This window comes from Aethalodelphis obliquidens, unplaced genomic scaffold, assembly GCF_003676395.1.
Source record: "Aethalodelphis obliquidens isolate GAN/ISIS:26980383/991018 unplaced genomic scaffold, ASM367639v1 scaffold64, whole genome shotgun sequence".
Taxonomy (NCBI): domain Eukaryota; kingdom Metazoa; phylum Chordata; class Mammalia; order Artiodactyla; family Delphinidae; genus Aethalodelphis; species Aethalodelphis obliquidens.
In genome coordinates this window covers 10,723,270-10,748,551 of record NW_020838008.1, presented here as the reverse complement: position 1 = coordinate 10,748,551, position 25,282 = coordinate 10,723,270, and the positions used below count along the sequence as shown (strand labels likewise).

The 25,282-nt window shown below is 39.1% G+C and overlaps 1 protein-coding gene and 1 long non-coding RNA gene across 2 annotated transcripts in view; one reads left to right on the top strand and one right to left on the bottom strand.

Annotated features, from left to right (window-relative positions):
* LOC113610664 (uncharacterized) overlaps nt 1-25,282 on the top strand; it is a 60,500-nt gene that overhangs the window by 1,172 nt on the left and 34,046 nt on the right. The window contains exon 2 of the long non-coding RNA XR_003429165.1: nt 278-405. This is a non-coding gene — a long non-coding RNA (uncharacterized LOC113610664). The remainder of the gene's footprint in view (nt 1-277; nt 406-25,282) is intronic.
* CDKN2B (cyclin dependent kinase inhibitor 2B) lies at nt 7,380-13,036 on the bottom strand. The gene is made up of 2 exons (XM_027088990.1): nt 12,303-13,036; nt 7,380-9,624 (listed from the first exon to the last, which is right to left on the bottom strand). The coding sequence occupies exons 1-2, from the start codon at nt 12,435-12,437 to the stop codon at nt 9,364-9,366; spliced, it is 396 nt and encodes a 131-aa protein (XP_026944791.1). The 5' UTR covers nt 12,438-13,036; the 3' UTR covers nt 7,380-9,363.

Genomic DNA, 25,282 nt, shown 5'->3' with positions numbered 1-25,282 from the left:
CGAGCCAACTGGCCGAGCTGCAGGAGTGGATCCGTAGCGAGACAGACGCCAAGCCTCTCACTATCTGGAGGAGGCAAGTGAGGCTTGGATGGTGCAAGCCACCGTACTGTAACTGAGAGACCTGGTCCAGCGGCACGCAGGCTGCTTCCACTTCCCGTCCCTCACCTCCGCACAGGATGTAGCCTCCTGACCCGCCAGCTGAAGTGAGACTTAGGGACCAGGCTTAAATAGCCACTCTAAATAACTTTTACAAATGCACCTCTCCCCTCTCCTGTAGGACTCCCTCAGAATTTACGGAACACCCAGGCTCCATGCTGAGGCTGCTTGCTGCTCCACTGTGACAGAATGAATGCGCTTTCTGGCTCTTCACAAGGCTAGCTCCTACTCCTTCAGGGTGCTTCTCAGGTATATCCGCCCCCCCGCCCCCCTCAGAGACTCTTCCTCCAGGCACCGTATTTTTTTTCCCCTAAAGCACTTACCATACAGAAGTTATCATTAGTAATTGTTTACTTGTTTGTCTGTCAGTAGTTAGTATGTAAACTCCGTGGAAGGCCGGTCTTGCTCTGTCTTGCACCACACCTATGATTCCCCTCCTCCACCACCACCCCCAAAATAAACCTCATAGGAGAGAGATGGACTAGTAAAAACATACAATTATAGTGAGGGGATTTCATTTTATGGCAAACAGAAGAGGGGTACTTTACGAGGTGGGGGATCAGAGAAAGCATCCTGGAGGGGAAATGCTGCCCAGTTTCAGCACAGTATCATTTAAGGACTCTGGAGAAGTGGAAGAGAGAAGGGTTTCCTGGACCCAGGCAGAGTTACTAGCTGTGGCAGTAAACCATGGTGCGGGAGGGTGAGAAAACCTGTATTACACATTTCTTGAAATTATTAGTCAGGGTTCTCTAGAGACAAAACCAATTGTGTGTGTGTGTGTGTGTGCATGCGCGCACACGCTTGTATGATTTATTTTAAGGAATTGGCTTACCCAGTTGTGGGGCTGGCAAGTCTGAAGTCTGCAAGACAAGTAGGCAGGCTGGAGACCCATGGAGGAGTTGATGTTGCAGTTTTGAGTCAGAAGGCAGCCTGGAGACAGAATTCTTTCTTCCTTGGGCAACCTCTTTTCACTTAAGGCCTTCAACTAATTGGATGAGGCCCACACAGATTATGAAGATAATCTGCTTTATTTAAAATCTATGGATTTAAATGTTAATTATATCTAAAAAATACCTTTACAGCAATAACTTGACTGGTATTTGACCAAACAATTGGGTACCACAGCCTAGCCAAGTTGACACATAAAATTAAACCTCACATTATCCTATTATGCCTGAAAGGTCTGCTGAGCCTCAGTTTCCCAACCAAGTTTACATTCTGTGATCTTTCTGTATTGATTGGGCCTGTATAGCTTAACCTATAACCATTTCCCGTCCGCCCAAACTTGTTCTGGGGATAAGGGTAGTTACCCACTTCAGAGGAATGCCATTTGAGTAAGAGCACTGAGTAAGATGACTATACAGTAAGCTCTGTGTTCAAAGAATATAAAATTTAAAACTCAAACTTAAATTCCATCTTGGTTTTCCCCTGCTACCCAACACCTGTGTTTTGTTAGTTGTGGTATGCAGGGGAATTCTATCTAATTTTAATATTAGACTAAGCAAAATACAATTATGAAGATGAATCTTTAGCAACACAACTAATTTGTGGCATTCCAAACACGTTTGGAATTCCAGATGACTTTGGCTTTGTGTTCTTCAAGAAGAGTATGATCAAGAGCTGATCAGTGTTATTTGTGCACACTTTCGCTTGTATTACTTATCCTCACAGCGGCTCTTTGAATTTGGGATTACTACCCTACTTTACAGGTGAGAAGACTGAGGCCTAGAGGCACTCAAATCTTAGATACTTTATAGCCAGCAAGTGCCAGGGCTGGAATCATTAAGAAGGTCTTTGGACTGAAAGCCTTGTGCCCTTTCTGTTGTGCTAAACAGAGTCAATAGGAAGTGAAATATTGATGTGTCATTTTTGCAGAAAGAGAATCATTGAATGTCGGAGCTTTTATTTGCTCTCTTCCTTTGGCCTAAAAACTGACTTGGCAGCTGAGTTTTTGAATGGAGGAAAATTATTTTCTATTTTTTAAAATGATTTTCTATTTTGGATCAGCAAATTCATCCCACAGGCAGAGATAGGAGAGGGCATTTTACTAATACCTTGTCTGTGCCATGCCACCCAACTACCCTCTAGCTGTGATGTCCTAGGACACTAGCTTTTTCCCTCAGGTATCTCTTGATTATCAAAATTCTGTGAGAAACTTCCCTAGTATTGCACATGCTCAAACTAAAAACCCCAAAGGTATAAGACACAAAACACTAGAAGATTTTAAAACTATTATTTGAACACATATAAAATATTAACTTCTAGAATATATAAATACATAAATGAGTAAAAAAATAACCCAGTAGAAAAGTTAGCAAATAATATAATGGGCAGTTTAGAGTAGAGGATATTCAAATAGTCAAATGGTTAAAAAATTATGAAAATATATTCAATTTTACTGGTTAGTAAAGGAATGTAACAAAAACACTGACATATACCTACAGGTGTGGCAAAAATAAAAAGAGTGATAACATTGGCAAAGTTGTCAGAAAACAATCTTCTTACATACTATTGTAACTTGGTACATTCATTTTGGAAGGCAACTTTACAGTATTTATTAAAACTGTATGTGCATATACATACCCTTTGACTCAGCAATTCCACTGAGTTTATGTATGCAAATATACACATACATAAATAGATGTATGGAAATATGTATACTTTTATGTAGTGTGTATATATGTATGGAAAAAAATACATATTACATATGCATGTATATATGTATTACCCTTTGACTCAGCAGTTCCACTCCTATAACTCATCTAAGTATGAAAAATATATATGCACATATACGTGTATATATATTATTGAAGATATACACATACACACATATATATACACACATAAGTATGGAAAGATTTTACACACACATATGTGCAGACATATACGGTATGTGTGTGTTTGTGTGAGAGAAAAAGAGACAGATGTACCTTTAGCCTCAGCAATATCACTTCTATAAATTGATACAGATTGCTCATACAAGGATGAAAAGAAGTTTCTTTATAGCAGCATATGTAGTAGCAAAAAAAAAGGAAATAATTTTTATGTTTGTTAATAAGAGACTGGTTTTAAAAAATTTGGGTTTATCCATAAAATACAAAACTATGCAGCTATACAAAAAATGAAGTGCATCTTTATTTCCTAATGCAAGTTGTCAAAGATCTACTATCAAAAAAAAAAACAAGTTGCAGAATGGTTTCCTAAATGTGTGTGTTGGGGCAGGGCTGTTTACAATTATGTGTACCTATATTTCTGGGAAGTTGATTAAAAGTTTTCAAAAATAGTGGTTACTCCTAGATAGTGAGAATGGTGGATAGGGAGGTTTCAGGAGATAGTAATTCTGTTTACTTTCTGTACTGTTTGAAAGTTTACCATGAACAAGAATTTTAGAGTAACAACTATGGAAATTTTTGGCTCCAAAACTAGAGATTCTAATTTTGTAGTCCTGAAGTTGGTCAGTGAATTCAAAATTTAGAACATGAATGATTGAGAGCCAGGGTTGAGAACAACTTCCCTATATGTTGGTCTCAAATGACTGATGGGGACAGCACCATCATTGTACAGACATAATAAATACCTGAGGGTGAATGTAAAATGAAATGTCACGTAATTTTTCCCTAGAAAGGGGATGACATTAAATTCTTCTGTTCAAGGTGGGATTTAAACAGATCAAAAGGCTCCTGCAGCTCTGGAATGGATCCATATATGATATCTCTAACTGTCCAAGGCAGTCTAGACATTAGAGAGTAGTAGAAGACAAAATATTTTAGGCAAGTTTATAGCTTATAACTCTAAGGTGGCATATTGGGAGCAGATATAGGAGACTGTACAGGGTACTGCTGTGCCCTAGGAAAGGTGATAGAGCTTAGTACTCATAACCCACAGAATGAGAAGCCATTGGATATAAATATTTCCAACATTCACCCTTCAGAAGAAAACTCTGTGTGTTGTCATAATCTGTTGACTTATCTGTGGCTTTGTGAACAGAAAAAATGTTTACTGTTTTATGTTTATATGTTATCTCTTATAAACATATTATAAAATACATAATGACATACACTGAAATTATTTACAACTTAATTTGATAAGGAAAACAAAATGCAATTATTTATACTATGAGATGAGTGAAAACTGAAGAACAATGAATAACCTTTACCTATCTGGTTTAGGACTATACTGAAAGCCACCCAAACAGCAGACACTCATGACCGGTTCTGACTCCCACTCTTATCCACAGCTCAGTAACTATTATCTGGTCAGAAGAAAGTGGAATTCTCAGGGAGACCCAGTTTTCAGCTAAGGCAAGGAGATGAAGAAATTTGTAAAGTGAGAAGAAGGTAGAGTGGCGTTTGGTTAAAATGCAATGGAGACCCTGAGGTCACACAAGAAAGGGTTCAAAGGAAGTAGCACCAATCCTTTCATAATATAGAGTATTCCAAAGAGAAGATAGACAAATAGATTATGCATTTTGGGAGAAGGCCAAATTTGAAAGGGAAATGAGCCATGGTTTAATTACTGTAATTGGTCTTAAAGTTTTCACTTTAACTCTGTTGTAAAACATTTTATGTGCCAGCACTGACTCTATAGATCTACTGGAGGTCTAATGTCAGGGGCTTCTGAATGAGAAGGGCATTAACAGGTGTTTGGGGTTCCTTTGTAAATTTCCAATAAAACGTAGATGTCTGTGAGACAGTCTGTGTATCATCTTCATAGTTTTTTTTCCCCAGAAAAATCTTTGGTTTATATTGATTTCAAACTTCAAATTATAATACAAGTCAGCCATTTCAGGAGGGCAGAGAATGAGATGAAAAGAAAGTAACAAAAGGAATAGAAGGAGGAGAGGCATGGTGGTGTTTTATGGAAGATGGATCAGTAGTTTAACAGAATTAATCAAATCAAAACAAACTGCTTATGGTCTACACGCTGGTGGGGCTTGTGAAATATTCCCAGGCCTGAAATAATGGGAAACTGCTCATTCCCTACTGTCTTGATTTTCTGTAAAACTTTTCTCAGGATCAGCTTTTACAAATGGTAGGAGTCCTTTTTGGCCTCTTGAATTCCTTACTCAGACTTTAATAGCATTCCTTGCATAAAGGAAACAAATACTTTATAGAAATGGTAACTTGTATATATCACCCCTTTGTTAATTATGTAATACTGGAAATTCTGCTTTGAAGCCAGTGCTACTAATGAAATAATATGTAACTGGCATGGATTACATATTAATCACAGTAATATAAATCAACATGTATTGATATTGAGGTGATACAGAGCTCTTCCCTGACCAGCTGGTTCCTACTATCATCCAGGCAACATTTAGGGACCTAAAACTTCATGGAATCCAATGGAAACAAACCAGAAAGAACGGACCTTTAGAAATGGGTCTGTAAACTCCACAGCAGCTATTTACAGAGAGTTATTCATCTTCTAATGAATTTTCTACATATTTTAGCATTTCGTGCCTTTGCACTTTCTATTCCTTCCAATGCCACCAACATTTTTTCTTGGTTCCAACTCCTATACCAACCCCATTTAGGTCAGTATCACTTGTTATATGTTTACTTAATAAACACTGTTTCTTTCAGAGCATTTACATTAGTTTGTAAACACCTACTTCAGCATTTATTTTAATAAATTTATTGGGTCTACCTGCTTATCTCACTTAAAGAAGTGAATTCTTTTGGTGGCTATGAGTCACATGAGAGAAATGCAAAATGCAACAGAAAAAAAACCCAGAGGTAAGACAAAGTAAGAAAGAGCTTAAAATTAAACTACATATTTATTTTGCAAAGCATCTTTTCTGTGCTGGTTTCCACAAACTTGTTGGTAACTTCTCAACTAACTGGTGGAGGTGGTGCTTATGGAGATCCGCCACTCCACAAGGCTCCAGAATTTAAAAATGCATCTCTTCTCTCTATTCCTTTATATAGCTTTTCTTGGCTCAGACAAGCAAAGTGGCAAAATCATTACTAATAAAATATAAGACCCCATTACAGTCATGTATGCAACAAACTTATAAAGCGATAAAACTTTAGTGATGGTAGGGAACTTAAAAGTAATCTAGTCCAACTCCCATCTTTTATAGATGAGGAAATTGGGGCTAATCATGTCACATGATTTTGTAGGTCATATATTCAATTAGTTGAAGAACTAATACGAGAACCCAGGTTTTCTACCTTCCAATCAAGTCCTAATTTATCTCTGCTTCACTCCCTCTTTCTTCCCTGGGATTATAAATAGAACAGGAGAAGATATTGAAAGTATTGTGATTCAACTCTTGTTGCTCCTTCAAGTAATTTTTAAAATTAAAATGTTCTTATTTTCTTACTTATTTCTCCCCGTTTCCATCTTTTTAAGCTTGGTAATTGAACACTGTGAAATTATGCCAACCTAAAATTTATTTTTCAAGTTTTCACAAGATAATGAAATAGTTTGTTGATAGTGAAAACTTAGTAGTCATGTCAGATTTTGGTTATGATTAGCTGCTGACATAAATACCAAAGCAGACTTCTTAGTCTGCTAAGAAGATGACTGTAGATGACACCAGCTTTTGCATTTGTTTCAGAAGGCAGTCCACAAGAGTGCTTCCAAGATTATTTCTATCATTTTTGAAGATGACTACTTCTACTTGCTCTTTTTTCTTTTGGTAGAGTGGCAACGTCTTGAATGTTGGAAAAATTACACCCTATCATAAAAATAATCAGCCTCTGATAAAGCATAAAAGGAAAATAAGCATTTCTTTTGTTTTTTAAAAAATAATTGATACTTGCAGAGGTGGTAAAAAAAATCCCTATTCACTACTACATATTAACACACAAGTAGTTTGTTTTTAACATTTCCCATAAAAGGAAGGACAATATAGAATCTCAATGTGGTTGGTCTAAGTTAAATTAGTTTTATTTATTTGCTGAAGGTCAGTTACCTAGCTTCATAAAATGAACTAATTTGGTCCTGGACACCATATTCATATTGCTTTTGTCATAATATAGAAATAAAATACAATAAAGCATTCCTATGAACACACTTTCCCAAAGCCATTTGGAACTGTATGGATCTTGAGCTCTGTTTGAATCTATTTTTCATTCCTTATATCTGAAATTACTAATTTTAGCCATTAGAACACAGGAAATTTTAAATAGATTTTGCTTTCATAGTAAATCATCCTTGTTTTCTCATCCATTCACTCGGCTGAAAAAGGAAATATAAAAATGAGGCCAAATGAATACATTATTGAATTCTGAATTTATTTCACTTCCAGATCTTGCAATGAAGGCCAGGTAGTAAGATGTGTACAAACCTTGGTAATATTTTAGATACAGAAATTAACACGTATATTTTTCTGTAATTGTAAAATAGAGCCAGAAGCAGGGCTCATGTATATAGAGCTATATTTGCTTGCATGTATCCTTCAAAGTGAAATCTTAAACAGATTTAACAGTATATACTTCTTGTGCTGCTGATAAAACACATTGACCAAATCTGCCTACCAGGTGGATTTGAAATCTGAATTTACTTTTACATGTATTCATAAATTACTATTTCAGTGCAACCAGGTGGTACTTGATTTTCCAATAATGTATGATGTTTTGGTTTTGCCAAATATATATATATTTGCCGAATATATATATATATTTGCCAAATATATATAATATATATATAATATATATATGGCTGTGGATCTCACAGAACCCTGTAGTACCCAACCACATTTTCTTGATTTAGTTTCCCTTAATATCAGGTTGTCATCAGATTCCACAATTTCTTTAAATTAGGAATGGAATCATGTTTTAAGCCAAAATCTTGGAGTCCAATCTCAATTTTTTTTACATTAAAACAGTGAAATATCAGTTATTCCAATGCTGTAATGTATCAAGCAACACTGGAAATTTAAATCCCCAAACAGTACACCTTTAGTTTGTTCAGCAGATATTAAGACATTCCGCGAGCCATCATCATATATTTTCAACAGTTTTATATTCAATCTACTCTTAGCAACGCTTTGGGAAATATCCTGAGATAATTTACTGGGTAAGTGCATGGATCTTCTAAAATACATTTGTAATATTTCATTGTTTGACCCCCTGAGACTGTAGTAAAGGAAACAGAAAATTTAACAGAGAAATAAATAGGTTAAGGATCAAAGCAATCTGGGCGTTGCTACTGTGCCATAGCTTCGTGTAAAAGCTGTAGTTCTTCCTCACCTCTTTCCCAAGGGCCACGAGTTACTTTGTTATTTAAAGTCTCCGTAAGTAAGACTGCTATTGAAGAACCACCCAGAAGTACAAAATATCACGAAATCTTTTCAAGTGGCAATTTACAGGGGGCTCTCTGTATCCTACCGTTCATAGATTAAACAAATCGTTACAGTTAACTGCCTACCTACAGTTGCTCTCGCTACAATCCCCGACTTCAGTCTGTGCGCGGACTGCTGGAACGCCGCAAGAATCTCGCCTCGATTTAACAACAGCAAACGAGCGCCCCTTTCGGAGAGCTGTTCAGAACCACCTTGCCCTGGGGACTTTAGAATAAGCAGGCAAGTTCGAGGTGACTTCCGGGTCCTCTCTTCTCCGTCACTATCCGGTGTAGCTGGGCGCGAGTCCCCAAGGCTTCCAGTATGGAGCGTTTTGCACGTGACCTGCTCTGCTCCGTGCAGCTTGTAAAGAAAGAGCCCACGACGACCGTCATCATTGCTTGGTCCTCCGTCTTCAGCTTTGCCCTCATATCCCCAGGGCCTAACGCCTGACGTAGGGGCTTAAAGGCGGGGGGGGTCCTTCAAGGTCAATGGGGCGAACGTTATCACCTGCCTCCCACCCGAATGCCAGTCACCGCCGCCTCCCACTCCGCCCCAGCATCTTTTGTGTGAAGATTCGCAGCGCTTGGGTTCCTTTGCGGATTTCTTCATGTGCCACTTTTCGCCAGAAAACCCTGAAAAATAAACCTGGGAATTCCACATTCGGCTCCTAAATCTCGCTGGAAATCCATTTGCCCCACCTCTCTGCGTTTCACTTCACGGTGAGTGTCGAGGGCTGCGTCCAGAGAAAAAAAGAAAAAAAATTTCTTCCCGGTCTGTCCCTCCTTCCCTGCGGGGAATCAGGTCGCCCAGGAAGACTTCCGCCGCTCCACGTTTGCAGACCTCATTGAATTAAGTTGGGGTGAGGAACTGGAGAGAAAAGAAAAATCGTTTGGGGCGGCTGTGTGCAAGCGCCATCAGTCTCCCTCGGCCGCGCGCAGGTAGCGGGCGACGTCGCGGTGGCCCCGCTCCTCAGCCAGGTCCACGGGCAGGCGGCCCCAAGCGTCGCGCACGTCCAGCCGCGCCCCGGCTCGGTGCAGCGTCACCAACGTGTCCAGGAAGCCCTCCCGGGCGGCGTCGTGCACGGGTCGGGTGAGGGTGGCGGGGTCCGCGCAGTTGGGGTCCGCACCGTGGAGCAGCAGCAGCTCGGCCACGCGGGCGCTGCCCATCATCATGACCTGCCGGAGAGAGCAGAGCGGTCAGGACCGGGGTGGGGGCAGGTAGAGTCTTCTCAAAGAAATACCTATTCATGATCCAGAGACTCTTACAAGCCTCAGAAGTCTAGTTAAGCTTCATTTGCTGACGCAATACCATCCCCCCCCACCCCCGGCCCCAGCCCCAATTATACTCTACTCAGCCCTAATTAGTTCCATTTTATTCTCCAAACGTGGGAAGACAAGAAAGAGCTGATGATAAACTGCTTATCGCCGTTGTGGGAGATTTCTTTAAAATTTCCATTGAAACAGGGGAGTCTATTTTGTTAAATGATTTATGGGTGGAGTTAAGACTTTTAAAGTCTTAATTATTTTCCTTTTTCTTTCCTCTACCCCAGCCATAATCCCAGTCTAAAAAATTTACTAGGCAGTCAGCTGATATATTTATTTTAGAAGTTAGAGCAGTGCTTTAGGAGAGAAAATAAGAAACAACTAAGTCTAAAACAAGGTTTACTTTGTTTAGTTCTTGCAGTAAATCCCCTGTGGAAGGCGTTTGCTTTTCACTGTTATATATGTCTCTGCTCATAAAAGGGAATACAGTCCCACAATTGGAGCCAAAATTGGAGATAAAAGGGAAAAAGTAAAGTCATGCATAGTTTTATAAGATGATGAAAACAAATTGTTTTTAATGAATGGTTCACCACTTTTAATATTTAACATTATAGATAAAGGCTAACATTTAGAGGATAATATATTTGAGGTAATGTAAAATAAACACTATATTTACATTGTACAGGATTTTATAATGTTGAATAGTAAACATTTCGCTATCTAAAAAAAGAGCTTGGATCTTAGCAGTCACATCAGAGCAATGCATAATTTAGAAAAAGGATGTTTTGGAGCAGTAATCCTATAGTATCCATTTGTGTACATGTACATTATGCAAGTATTTACTTTCTCATTTTAACAATAAAACAAATTTTTTAATGTTTATCCATTCAAGTTTCCGGTTTCCATTATTTTATTTTTTTAAACATCTTTATTGGAGTATAATTGCTTTACAATGGTGTGTTAGTTTCTGCTTTATAACAAAGTGAGTCAGCTATATATATACATATATCCCCATATCTCCTCCTTCTTTCGTCTCCCTCCCACCCTCCCTATCCCACCCCTCTAGGTGGTCACAAAGCACCAAAGCAACGAGCTGATCTCCCTGTGCTATGTGGCTGCTTCCCACTAGCTATCTATTTTACATTTGGTAGTGTATATATGTCCATGCCACTCTTTCACTTCGTCCCAGCTTCCCCTTCCCCCTCCCCGTGTCCTCAAGTCCATTCTCTGCATCTGCGTCTTTATTCCTGTCCTGCCCCTACGTTCTTCAGGACCATTATTTTTTAGATTCCATATATAATAAAATAATTTTTGATAATTAAATATACAAAATGTTGTTATATGTTCTTGTGAGTTTATGTTTTAAAATGTACCACGGAATCAAAAGATAGTATGCAAAATTTTTTTGTTTCATGGATATTAAAAACATCTATTTCCTCCCTTAGAAACCATGATATGATTTCTATTAGTGAAGTAAAGGGCATTTCATACATAGAGAAGAGGCGGAAAAGTGGTTCTTAATATCTCAGAATATGGTGAATTAAAAACGACAAACCTCTTTCTACAATTAATATAATTTGAAGTCTTTAAGAGCTACTTTACATATTGCTGCTGCTTTAAACAATCCGTCATTTCTTCCAATATTTTCTATGAATTCAAAATGAATGAATACATATTTTCTTTAAAATCTACACAATTAACAAGATTCCTTAATAACGGCTTGGTTCTGGAAGGTGATTGTGAGGTGAATACTAAATATGACCATAATAGTCAACAATAAAACACAAAACATTACCTTATATTTTAAAGAAATTAAAAAATATATTTAGCACTAATTAAAATGGGATTAATAGTTAAACATATTGAATAAATGAATTTTAACAATGAAGAGACTATTTATGAAGGCCCTTTGCCATTTAACAAAGCTGCAGCAATGCTTATGTAATCCAAGCATTCAGTATAACTAAATAAAAATATATAGAAGCACATTTTTTTCTTATGTAACACTCAAGAGACACTGCTTACATAAAAGGAATTAAGTATTGTGGTTGAGGAATCCTGTCTTTTTTCTTTGTATTCAATTCGTCTGTATGAGGAAAGAATACAAAATTTCACATCACAGCTTAAAGATTCAGGGTGATTTTTTTTCATGTGCCGTGATTTTGTATGATTCCTTAAATTCAGTCCAAATTGTGTACCTTGTAATTTAATTATCTCTATCGTTGAAAGTTGATCGCTGTTTGTTGAAAGACAAACAGATAAGACAAAACAGTTCTCCTCCCCTAATAACCTCTCCTCTTCCCCTTTCCTCTCCAGTTGAACCTATCCCTTGCATCTCTTATGAAATGGGAGAGGGGATATTGGTCTTTTTCCCCCCATTAAAAAGAAAACCAAACAAGTAGTGGGGTTTCCAATACCTTTCTTTAAAATTTTTTGTGGGTGAAAACCTGCTTTACACCTGAGCTGAATACTAGAGCAAGAGAGACAGAGGTCTAAGTCGGTGGAGATCTCAGTCCCCAGCCGCTTCCCACGGAGGCCGCGGTGCCGTGTTTGTGCGCCCCCTGACGGCGAGGCCCGGGGCCCCCAGCTACCTGGATCGGGCGCCTCCCGAAGCGGTTGAGTCTGTTGGGATCAGCACCGGCTTCCAGGAGCTGCCGCACGGCCTCCACTTGCCCCCGCGCCGCGGCGTTGGAAAGGGCCGCATCACCGCCGCCACCACTGAGCATGCCCTTGTCCTCCTCGCTCACTTCGCAGCCCCCAGGCGCAAAGTGTCCCGGATAATCCACCGCTGGTCGTGAGCTTCGCAACACGCCCCACCCCTCCTTCCCACCTCGCCCTAGCGGGCTCTCCCCACTCGGAAAGAGCTCAGTTCAGCTTCAGTCCCCTTTCGCCGTCCTTCTGCGGCTTGGGGGGTCCGTCAAATGGCCGAAAGGCCTGTAGTTAAGCCGGGCTTTTCCCGGATGGCTCCCAGGAAAAGGCCCCTCGCGCAGCCGCAACGTCGCGCGATCCACTCTGGCCGCAGAGTGCGGACGCGTTGCAGCGTCCTCACCGCCGAGCTACACTCTGCCGGAGTGGAGAGCCGGCAGGGACTGAGTTCGTTTCCAGCTGGGCAGTCGGGCTGGGTGCTTCCCACCTCCTTAGGCTCCGCCCCGTGTCCGTTCGGGCATGTCCCACTGTGCTGGCTGAGAGGCCTGGCGGGCAGCTGACGTTACAGCCGCGAGGGTAGGGGCCAGGAAGAGCAGCCCAGAAGGTGCCCGGCCGCACGCGCCAGACACCGCAGAGCGGATCCCACTGCGCAACTCGCTGCGGGGTGTCCAGCAATCCTAGGCTAAGTTTTTTGGAAAGGTCGAATCAGTGCACTCAGCTCTTAATCACCTCCCTCCAGCAGGCGGAGCAGAGGATTTCTATTCCTTCCGTCCCGGGGCAGCTGGTTTCACTAGAAGTTAGTCGCTCCCCGCGTAATCAAAAGGCTGAGAGAAAGGAATTTAAAATAACCATGTCTCTCTTAAGATGTCTTAAAGTGACAGCTCTGCACCTGTCATGCTGGTGAAATTCATCCCCAGGCGGTACTTGAACTTCACTAGCTTCACGTCTTGCATCAACCTTAGCAATTGGGGGGGGGGGGATATCTTCCTACTTGAATGAGCCAAAAATCAGTCTAAGTGAAAAATCCTGAGAATGCTGCTTTGAATGTACTTTTTATTCTTTTCATCTTTGAATTATGGATACAATCCTAAAACAAAACAAAACAAGAAAAACGAAAAAACAACTCTCACACACAGCTAGTTTGAGATTGAGAGTTATAGCTTGGTACCTCACTTAAAAATATAAATATATATTTTAAGAATCTGAGATCCCAGTTTCATGATATTTGAACAACCTATTTTTCTTTGCACTCTTACCTATTTAAACCCACCTCAGCAAGTATTTGATTTCCATTTATCATAGGTAATAAAGGAAATTATGCCGTAATAATGAAACATAATAAAACAGGGATGTGGTTCTGGACCTGTCATTAAACAGGCTGTCATTAAACTGTCATTAAACCCACTTCTGAAGATTTAAAGGCCAAGTGCTTTGCTTTTCTTCCTAATCTTTTTAAGTGAGTTTGTATTAACATATGCGTTGCTTTTTTTTTTTTTTTTTTTTTTTTTGCGGGTGTGGGCCTCTCACTGTTGCGGCCTCTCCCTTGAGGAGCACAGTCTCCGGACACGCAGGCTGAGCAGCCATGGCTCACGGGCCCAGCCGCTCCGCGGCATGTGGGATCCTCCCGGACCGGGGCACGAACCCGTGTCCCCTGCATCGGCAGGCGGACTCTCAACCACTGCGCCACCAGGGAAGCCCATGCGTTGCTTTTAAGGTTAAAAAAAATTACAGGTGATGCTCTACTGAAATAGGAAGAGAACCACAAGTTATGTATCTGTTGCCTGAAAACTTTGGTGAGCAGTTCTCATGCTCCTAACATTTAACAGCTCTTATCTATAACATCATTTTTGGTTTAGAGTACTGAGATACACAGTCTTAAAGTGAGGGCAATTGCTTGGTTACTCACAAATGAGAGACTCCACGTGTTTCTTCTAGCATATCTTAGCTTGGATTCCCCTCCTCCCAATCCACTGTAGAATAAAGAAGAGCTCTTTACAGACAGGGTAGGGGGTGGCATGGAAGTGGTGATTATGGCTAAAGATTTGCTGACTGAGCCTCAACAGAGTTGAAATTAACCTGGATGGGGAAGGGAAGGGGGCAGCATTAATAACAATTTTTCTCTCTCTTACCACACCTCATTTCTTAGTTTTCAGGTCCTTAATTCCTCTACCTTTCACTCTTTTTTTTTTTAACATCTTTATTGGAGTATAACTGCTTTACAATGGTGTGTTAGTTTCTGCTTTATAACAAAGTGAATCAGTTATACATATACATATGTCCCCATATCTCTTCCCTCTACCTTTCACTCTTATTTGAACCTCCACTCTTATCTAGCAAAAAACTGTCTTTTTATTTGTTGATGCTGATTCTATTATGGTCTGGCCAGAAGAATAGAAATCTACTGCTGGGTGAAAAGCATGGATGAGCTGTTTTCATCTAGTCTTAGAGGCCAGTTCCCATGCACAGTGTATTGGGGATTACAGGTGTGCCAGTTGAAGGGGAGAAGGAAGAGAAAAGATGGACGGTAGGAAGCCAGGATCTTTGAAATAAATGGCATTGCTTCTTTGCCAGTTACCTGGAGGGGCTGAGTCACTATACTGATATTGGTGGGTGTGGTGGCAAATGGGCTCAGTCAAGAATATCTTCATCAGAACAGCCTGATTACTCTGAAATTTAGTGCACAGCCAAATGCAACAAGGCAGGTTGCCTTTTAAAGGAGTATTGTTGGATCTGCCCTCTAATGGATTCAGTAATTAAATTTAGTTCAACAAAACTTAGTTCAGCATATCCTATAACACAGTTCACAGTTGGATAAGATATGGGTCCTAGATTTTAAGAAACTCTCCCTAGTGGCATTTAAACCAACAAATAGAGTTTCAGAATCAATGCAATCCCTATCAAAATTCCAACGGCATTTTTCAAAGAAATAGAACAAATGGTACTAAAATTTCTATGGAACCACAAAAATCCCCAAATAGCCAAAGCAATCTTGAGAAAGAAAAACAAAGCTGGAGGCATCATACTTTCTGATTTCAAACTACATTACAAAACTACAGTTATTAAAACAGTATGGTATTGGCATAAAGACAGATACATAGATCAATGGAACAGAACTGGAAGCCCAGAAATAAACCCACACTATGTGGTCAATTAATTTATGACCAAGGAGCCAAGAATATACAATGGGGAAAGGAGAGCCTCTTCAATAAATGGTATTGGGAAAACTGGACAGCCACATGCATAATAATGAAACTTGACAGCTATCTTACACCATATACAAAAATTAACTCAAGATGAATTAAATACATGAATGTAAGACCTTAAACCATAAAACTCCTAGAAGAAAACATAGGCGGTAAGCTCCTCGACATAGGACTTGGCAATGACTTTTTGACTCTGACAACAAAAGCAAAAATAAGTAAGTGGGACTACATCATACTAAAAAGCTTCTTCACAGAAAAGGAAACCATCAACAAAATGAAAGGCAACCTATGAATGGGAGAAAATATTTCCAAACCATATATCTGATAAGGGACTAATATCAAAACATATAAAGAACTCATACAACTCAGTAGCAAAAAACCAAGCAATCCAGTTAGAAAATGGGCAGAAGGTCTGAATAGACATTTTTACAAAGAACATACAGATGGCCAACAGGTACATGAAAAGATGCTTAAAGTCACTAATCACCATGGATATGCAAATCAAAACCACAGTAAGATATCTCACACCTGTTAAAATATCTATTATCAAAAAGACAAGAAATAACAAGTGTTGGTGAGGATGTGGAGAAAAGGCAACCCCTGTGTACTGTTCGTGGGATGTAAATTGATGTAGCCACTGTGGAAAACAGTTGGAGTTTCCTCAAAAAATTAAAAATAGAACTACTGTATGATCCAGCAATTCCATTTCTGAAGAAAATGAAAATACTAACTCAGAAAGACATATAAATTATTTACAATAGCCAAGATATGGAAACAACCTGTGTGTCCACTGATGGATGAATGGATAAAGAACTTGATATATATATATCTGCTGCAAAAGACTGAAATCTTCCCATTCATGACAATGTGAATGGACCTTGAGGGCATTATGCTAAGTGAAATAAGTCAGACAGAGAAAGACAAATACCATATGATCTCTTTTATATGTGGAATCTAAACAAAAACAATCCCCCACCCCCCAAGAAACAAAAGAAAAATAATCAAGCTCATTAATACAGAAAACAGATTGGTGGTCCCAGAGGCAGGGGGTGGGAGTGTGTGAAAAATGTTTGAACTTTCTCTCTTTTTTAGTTTAAATAAATATAAAAAACGCATTTCCCACTTTTATTGTAATAACAGTCTCCTCTTTCTCAGCTCTATAATTTCTCCTTTGGTATATTCTAATTTGAAGTCTAGTTCACCCCTACAGCAAGTCAGAATGCTTGTGAAGGTTAGGAAGACAACTACAGCCCTTGCTACTGCAGCTGGTTACAAAGCCACTACTAATAATCCTTGTCTCCCTCTTCAACTCCCTTTCTAGATTCCCTCACTCTTAGCACATCTAGTTATCTAGGTGTCTAACTTAGTAGGTTAAGTAGACCCCCATTCCTGAGAGTTGTGAGCTAGTAACCATGCCCTTTTCACACCATGGCTGGTATACTTGTCCATTTACTATCACAATTGGACAGATAAATATCGAGATATTCCAGTGGATTACCTGGATATCAAATGCTTTTTTACTGAATGCTTCTAGATTCAGAAGCCCTATCTTTTCCTGATAAACATGATCAATTATCCTCTTTAGGAGAGATGACTCCTATACTTCCTAACTGGTCTCTTAGCATGAAGAGCCTGAAGTGATTGGGCAGCATCTAGAGCTTAAATGGGACTCTTCCAACATCTCATGGTAAAATTGTTCTCTCTATATGAACCAAGATTTCCAGGCCACAGATATTAGAATTGTAAGGATGGAAAATATAAATTCCTCGTGTGGGTTACAAAATATGATAAATAGAGCCACTCCTGGCAATGGTCAGAGAGGTAGCGATGTCTGGGTTCCAGAGGAGGGCCATCCAGGATGAAATAGAATCCTAGCTCATGATCAGAACAACAGAGGAAACCTAGGTAAAGTTTCAGGTTTCCCAACCAAAATGAGTTCAGGATAGAATTTACTCTTATGAGAGTTCTGTCCTATGACAAGACAGCATTAGGATTGAGGAACTGAAGGAAAGCCTACTAGCGATGGATAATCAAGGTACTCAAGAACTCAGAAGTAAAACAACAGATTACATGCAGATTTGCTTTTTGAAAAGGTAGACGTAGGGATAGATGAAAATAGTGCTTGAATATACTACTACTATATAAGTATACAACTCTAAAATGAATACTTGTATGACTGCATAAAAATATGCCTGCATGAATTACAAATCCAGGTGAGCATGAAAGCTAAGATCATAAATTTTCCTTAAACTGAAATGAATTTTCCTGGCCTAGTCTTCTGAAACTGCATGCTTCATCAGCATAGGTAGATATGACATGGTGGAGAAGAGAGGAAGAGTGGAGTGGGTACAAGCTGGCCAGTGCTTAAAAAAAAAAAGGCTCCTAGATTTTAAAAAACTCTTTCTAGTGACACTCGAAACTAACAAAACTAACAACAAGAGTTTCAATTTAATGTGATAACTTTACTGAGAGATACATCTACAGCGTACCTTGGAAGTAAGAAAGAGGGGAACTTAAAAAGTGCAGGGAATTTCCTTAGAGGTGTTGCAGCTGAAGAGTCTTTAAAGAATGCATTGAAAATCAACTGTTTCCTATGTTCTTGCTTTGAGCCTTGGATTTCCTTAAAACTTAACAAAAAGGTTAGTAAAATATAGCCTGAGCCAATATTTGAGCCACCTTCTTAAGTGGTGGGTATGGGCAAAGTGTCTAAGAAATAAAAACTATTTGAAGTTGATAAGATGGAAGAGAATGGTTGTTGTTGTTGAAGGAGACATAGATAAAGAATGTTAAGATAGGAAGAAACCCAAAGAGCGGAAATATTGATAAGCTTCCCAGAGGCAGATATGTGAGCTGCACTAGACAAATTGACTGGAAAAGAACTTTGGGCAGGGAAAAACTTTGCCAGGGGTATGCGTGGTTACTAGCACCACGGACAGCGCTTCTCTATTAAGCAAAATCTGGGTGGTCCTAACCCACTCCAAACTGAGAATTCCTGAGGAAGCTTCAAACTTGATTTTCCAAGGCCTTTTTCTCCCCTGAAATTTAAAGGAAACCACATGGAAGCTCAGTGGACTTCTTTACAAAACCAACCTGCTCAACCTGGTTTCCAATTATTATTGGATTTTCTAATATTCTCTATGTAAAGAATATTAAATATCCTCTATGCTTAAAAGATGAGAGGAGAAATTACACTTGTCTACTCTGTTCCAAATGTTTTAAAGTATTATTTTATTTAATCCTCATAAAACTCTTATGCAACATGCACTCGTATCTCACTTTTACAGGCAAGACAAAAGAGAAGTTAAGTCACTGGCATACTAGCTAATCATTGCTGGAGGTGTAGTCTAACCTGTGTGGCTTCAGATCCTCTACCATTTGCACTACACAGGGTTTTCAGCAGTTGTCATTGTAGGCTTAACTGGAAAGAAAGCACAATAAACTAGTTTATAATTATTTTTCAGTCTACAGTGTGTTTTCCAGATGGCTCACCCTCACAACATATCCTTAATAGACTTCAAAGGTGACTTTTCACACATAATACAATAGCACATTTGTCTTGGACAATAGAGTGAGATAATGAAACGTTTTACCTCTTCCTGAAACCCAGCTGTCTCTAGGGTGAAACACAACCTGTTGTTAATGCTTTAAACACATTTAAGAGATGAAATGGATGAGAACATAGTGGGCAATTGAAATTTGGAATAGTCACAGCTCTGCCTTTTAATAGGGTGGATTATTTACAAGTGAGAAGGGAGAGAAAGTAAACAGTAAATTGGCATAGAATTTAGGAGGTTAATAGAAGGGAAGGGATAGAATCAGTTTCAATATTATAAATAGTTCAGATCCCTAGTGAAAATGTTTATATTCTAGTTGGTGAAACTATATATGAACTCACTATAAAAGTGTGAATAAAATCAGCTGAGTGACCAAGAGAAGTAGTTCCATAATCATGTCCTCACTTGTGTGTGTGTGTGTGTGTGTGTGTGTGTGTGTGTTTTGGTTGGATCTAAGACAGTGATTCTAAGTTGGGGGAGAAAGAAATTCAGAATCATTTTCGTGGCTTTTTCAAGCTATATATGACCCCCATCTCACCAGGAGGCTTGATTCTCTCCATTTCATCAGTTGAGATTTATTGCTCCAGGATCCCCATAAATGGTTCTAAGTCTAATTGAATGATGGACATATACATCATTTTAGCATCTGTATTAGTTTTCTAGGGCTGCCATAACAAAATTCCACAGACTGGGTGGCTTTAACAACAGAATTTTATTTTTTCAGTTTTGGTTTTCTCTCCTTGGCTTGCAGATGGTCTCTCTCCTGCTGCCGCTTTACATAGTCGCCCTGTGAGCATGCAAGCTGCTGCTATCTCTTTTGTGTGTCCAAATTTCCTCTCCTTATAAAGACACTAGTCAGATTGGATTAGGGCCACCCCCCAGCCTCATTTTAACATAATCACCTTAATGCCTTATCTTCAACTACAGTCATTCTGAGGTACTGGGTGTTAGAGATTTAACATATGAATCTTGGGGGACACAATTCAGTCCATATGGAGTCTCTTCCAATTTTTACACATATCACTTTTCATTGCTTTTTAAAAACTGTTGTTAATAATTTATTTATATGAATAAGGATGAAAATAAAATCAACACATTGAAATTGATTGAAATTTTTACCAGTCTCTTGTGTCTCTTCTAATCTATCAGTTCCCCTCTTTCTTTCTTTCTTCTCCTTCTCCTTCTCCTTCTCCTTCTCCTCCTCCTTCTCCTCCTCCTCCTCCTCCTCATCCTTCTTCTTCTTCCCCCTTTCAATTGATTTGTTGCAGGAATTGAGTTGTTAATTCTGTGGTTTTCTGAAGTCCGGACTTTACAGAATGCTTCTTCATGATGATATTTAACATTTTTCTCTGTCACTTGTATTTCTTATCATGTGGTATTTAGATCTAGAGTTTGGATGTGACTCAGGTTTGATATTTTGGCAAAAATACTTCATAAGTAGAATTGTAAACTTCCACCAAGAGGCACATACTCGATTATCTCTTTTTCTATGACTTCAGCAGCCACTGATAATTATTTCTTAGATCTAATATTTCCTTAGGGGTTGCAAAATGGTGATATTTTAATCCTATCAACACTTCTTCATCCACTAGCTGGAATACTTCTATAAAGAGAAAATTTTCTTCATTATCTGCTTGGTTGCCCTCAGGTATATATAAGAGACAGAATGAATACTTTATTTTCAAGTTTTCAAAATGGTGAGTTGAGTCCCTAGCCTCTTCCAAAAGTGATTACTGATTTTTAAATTATTGTAAACATATGCATTTAAACATAATTGGTGTGTTTCAATTTACTATAATTATCATTCCTATTGATGCTCAAGCCCTATCTTTGGCCACTGGGAGCTCCTGCAAGTTGGCTCTTGAGTCTTTTTAACATGACTTCAGTAGTCTTTGACAGAATCCTTGATTTCTGGTATGACAACATATTCCACTCTTATCCGGTACATTTCCTGCACTACGCATGGTATCAACCATTTCTCAAAGGAGCACTGATTATTTTTCAGTGGGAAATGGTATTTAAAAAGCACAACCTGAGTGCTGGGGACCTTATTGCTAGCCAGTTGGTCATAGTATTTCTAAGCCTTTGTGTTTATAAATAAAACATAATTAGTTTCTTAGATCAGAATATTTACATACATTTTCACCTACATGAATGAGGACTTACATTTTCACCTACATGAAGAGGGCTTACTGCTCAACTTAGACATGTTGAATAATACAGCAATATAGGAGTCAGTAATTACTTGTGACATGAAGTTCTCTGTCTTTCTCTTATATTGGATGTCTAGTTTTAATGTTAGGATCTGGTGAATTTCACAACTCTTACTATTGTAGATGGAATATCAGGAGGGGGAATGAGAGGTTGAGTTACCTGAAAAACATTTTCTCAAAGTAGAGATAGTTACTTAATTTCTTGAAATATGCTAAAAAAGATCAGTGAATTGAGAATTTTACTTTATCTTAGTTTTCTTTTGAAGATTGTTATTTGGCATAAATTACATATTTAATTTGTGTTTTTTTCCCCTCAGAGATATGTTATTTCTGAGCTATGTTTAGTACTAATCTTTCATTAGGTATAATGCATACATTTCTTTTTCATTTTTATAAATTTATTTATTTATTTATGGCTGCGTTGGGTCTTCATTGCTGCGCACGGGCGAACAGGGGCTCCTCTTCATTGTAGTGTGTGGGCTTCTCATTTCGGTGGCTTCTCTTTTTCCAGAGCATGGGCTCCAGGCGGGCAGGCTTCAGTAGTTGTGGCTCACGGGCTCTAGAGTGCAGGCTCAGTAGTTGTGGCGCATGGGCTTAGCTGCTCCACGGCATGTGGGATCTTCCCGGACCAAGGCTCGAACCTGTGTCCCCTGCATTGGCAGGCGGATTCTTAACCACTGCGCCACCAGGGAAATCTATGATTCATACATATCTGTTAAAGTATTTACCCCCCAGGGCTCTTGGCATAAAACCCTCTCTATAAAATGTAGTAATTTTTTAGAACGTTTTTAAAAATTTTACCAGGCTTCTTTGTTTAAAAAAATGCATGTGCCTGTACAAGCACATGTACAAATATCTCAGCAGGATGAATTGGCTTGAAGATTTGATTAATATGATATGCTGTGGAGCCAGCCCTACATTCAAGCCTCCATCTTCATGAGTTACTGTGAAAGGAAAATTGGATTTTTTTTTCTCATCTGAAATTGTTGCTCTTGTAGATCTAATCACACAGCACAGACACAATTAAATAATTACCTTATGCATTGCTAGAGAAGCTACATATTCAGAATTTAAGCTCCTTGGAAGAGGAATGTTATCTCTATTTCCATTCACTCCTCCATCTTTTGTAATCTGGCTTTCATTCAGAATCTAGGTAACCACTTGGCAAGTGGTTCCAATGATTTTCTTGTTGCTAGATACAATAATCTCAGTCTTCATCTGACTGTAGTTTATTTCTGCAGCTTTGTATCCCGATGGACTCTTTTTTTCTCGCTGCTTTTAACTTTCTTGCCTCTCATGAAGCCGTCCTCTCATATATTACCAATATGTCATGTGTGTGATGTAAATAATACCAACATGTTCATATCTTCCTAAAAATATATTCTTAATCCACATTTAATTCAACCATATTTTCAGTAACAATGCTAAAATAAAATCTTGAACTATTAGCTATCTGTAAAATATTTTACTTATCCATTAAGAAATTTGATATTGAGTCCATACTAAATATCAGATACTATGTGCTAGGTGTAAGTGATGAGGAAATCAGAGAGTATTAGCTATAAAACATGGTAACTGCCATTAGGTAAATGTCCTGGATGCTCTGTGAATGCATAATGAGGGAACTGACTTAGTCTGGTGGTCAAGGAAATTAAGGGATATTTGAGGTGAGATCTGCAAGACTATGTTGGTATTAACTAATCAAGGGAATGGGGCAGTAGCTGCATTCCAGGCTGCAAGAACTGCATCTGGCAAGCTGTGAGGTGGGAGAAAGCATGGACGTATTGAAGAAGTTATGGTTAAGCATAGGGATGGAGGAGGAGAGTATGGCTACTGTGGTTGGAAAAAGAAGCACAGCAAGATCTTGTAGGGCAGTATAGGCCATGGTAAGAATTTTTATCTTTATCTTAAGAAAAGGAGAAGCCATTGAAGTGATGTGATCAGATTTTCAGTTACATAAAAAAGAAAAAAATCACTTTAGATGCACGTTGGAGAATGGTTTGGAGAAGATGTGAAAGCGGATACTAGCAGGCTGGGAGTTCAGAGGAGAGATTTTGGTAGTTTGAACTAAAGTGTCTGTATGCAAGATGGAGAGAAGTAGAATGCTTTAAGATATATTTAATAATTAAGGAATAACTTCAACAGTGTTTAGCAATAAACTTGAGATAGAAGATAAAGGAGAGGAAGATGTTATGCAGGTTTATATAGCTGAAGAGGTTGGTGATCATGGTTACCAAAACAGGGAACACTGGATGAGGATGCGGTTTGAGGTAAAGATCACAAGTTTGAGTTCAGAGAGCCTGAACTTGAGACATGGTGATATATCCAGGGTGGAGATGTTCAATATTAGAAAGAGCTGAAAGATGTTCAATATTAGTCTAGAGCTCAGAGAGGAGTGCAAATTTTAAATGTAGACTAATTTATACTGACAAGTGTAGAAATGAAATTTTATGTCACAATTTTAGCATGGAAGATTCATTTATTTTTCAGAAAAAAATAGTAGATGTTATAGTAATTCTGAAACTTGTCCAGCAAAAAAATTTGATAAAATATGTTGATACCACCTCTTCCATCCCTAAATTTGCTTAATCACTCTGAAGATTTTTTTATACTTCTTTACACTGTTAATTCTTTTTTATTTAAAAAATTGTAGTCTTAACATTTTCTTTGATTATTTGTATATAAGGACATGTTCCCAAGATATAAATATACAGGCAGACTTTGGAGATATTGTAGGTTCAGTTCCAGACCACTGCAATAAAGCAAATATCGCAATAAAGCAAGTTGCACAAATTTTTTGGTTTCCTAGTGCGTATAAAAATTATGTTTACACTACACTGTAGTCTATTAAGTGCTAAATTGCATTATGTCTAAAAAAACAAAGTGCATACCTTAATTAAAAATACTTTATTACTAAAGGGACTTCCCTGGTGGCACAGTGGTTAAGAATCTGCCTGCCAATGCAGGGGACACGGGTTGGAGCCCTGGTCCGGGAAAATCCCACATGCCGTGGAGCAGCTAAGCCCATGCACCACAACTACTGAGCCTGCACTCTAGAGCCCGCGAGCCACAACTACTGAAGCCCGCGCGCCTAGAGCCCATGCTCTGCAACAAGAGAAACCACCGTAATGAGAAGCCCGTGTACCACAACGAAGAGTATCCTCCGCTCACCGCAACTAGAGAAAGCCCGTGTGCAGCAACAAAGACCCAACGCAGCCAAAAATAAATAAATTTATTAAAAAAATACTTTATTACTAAAAAATGCTGACCATCATCTGAGTCTTCAGCAAGTCATGATCTTTTTGCTGGCGGAGGGTCTTACCTCCATGTTGATGGCTGCTCACTGATCAGGGTGGTGGTTCCTGAAGTTGGAGTGGATGTGGCAATTCCTTAAAATAAGACGACAATGAAGTTTGCTGTGCCCATTGACTCTTCCTTTCACAAAAGATTTCTCTGTAGATGCAATAGAGTTTGCTAGCATTTTACCCACAGTGGAATTCCTTTCAAGACTGGAGTCAGTCTTCTCAAACCTTGATGCTGCTTTATCAACTAAGTTTATGTAATATTCTAAATTCTTTGCTGTCATTTCAACACTCTTCACAGCATCTTCACCAGGAATAGATTCCATCTCAAGAAACCACTTTCGGCTTCTCTGGTGGCGCAGTGGTTGGGAGTCCGCCTGCCAGTGCAGGGGACATGGGTTCGAGCCCTGGTCCGGGAAGATCCCACATGCCGCGGAGCGACCAAGCCCGTGCGCCAGAACTGCTCAGCCTGCGCTCTAGAGCCCGCTAGCCACAACGGCTGAAGCCTGGAGCCCGTGCTCCGCAACAAGAGAAGCCCCCGCTTGCCACAGGTAGAGGAAGCCCGTGCGCAGCAACAAAGACCCAACGCAGCCAAAAATGAACAAATAAATAAATTAAAAAAAAAAAGAAACCACTTTCTTTGCTCATCCATA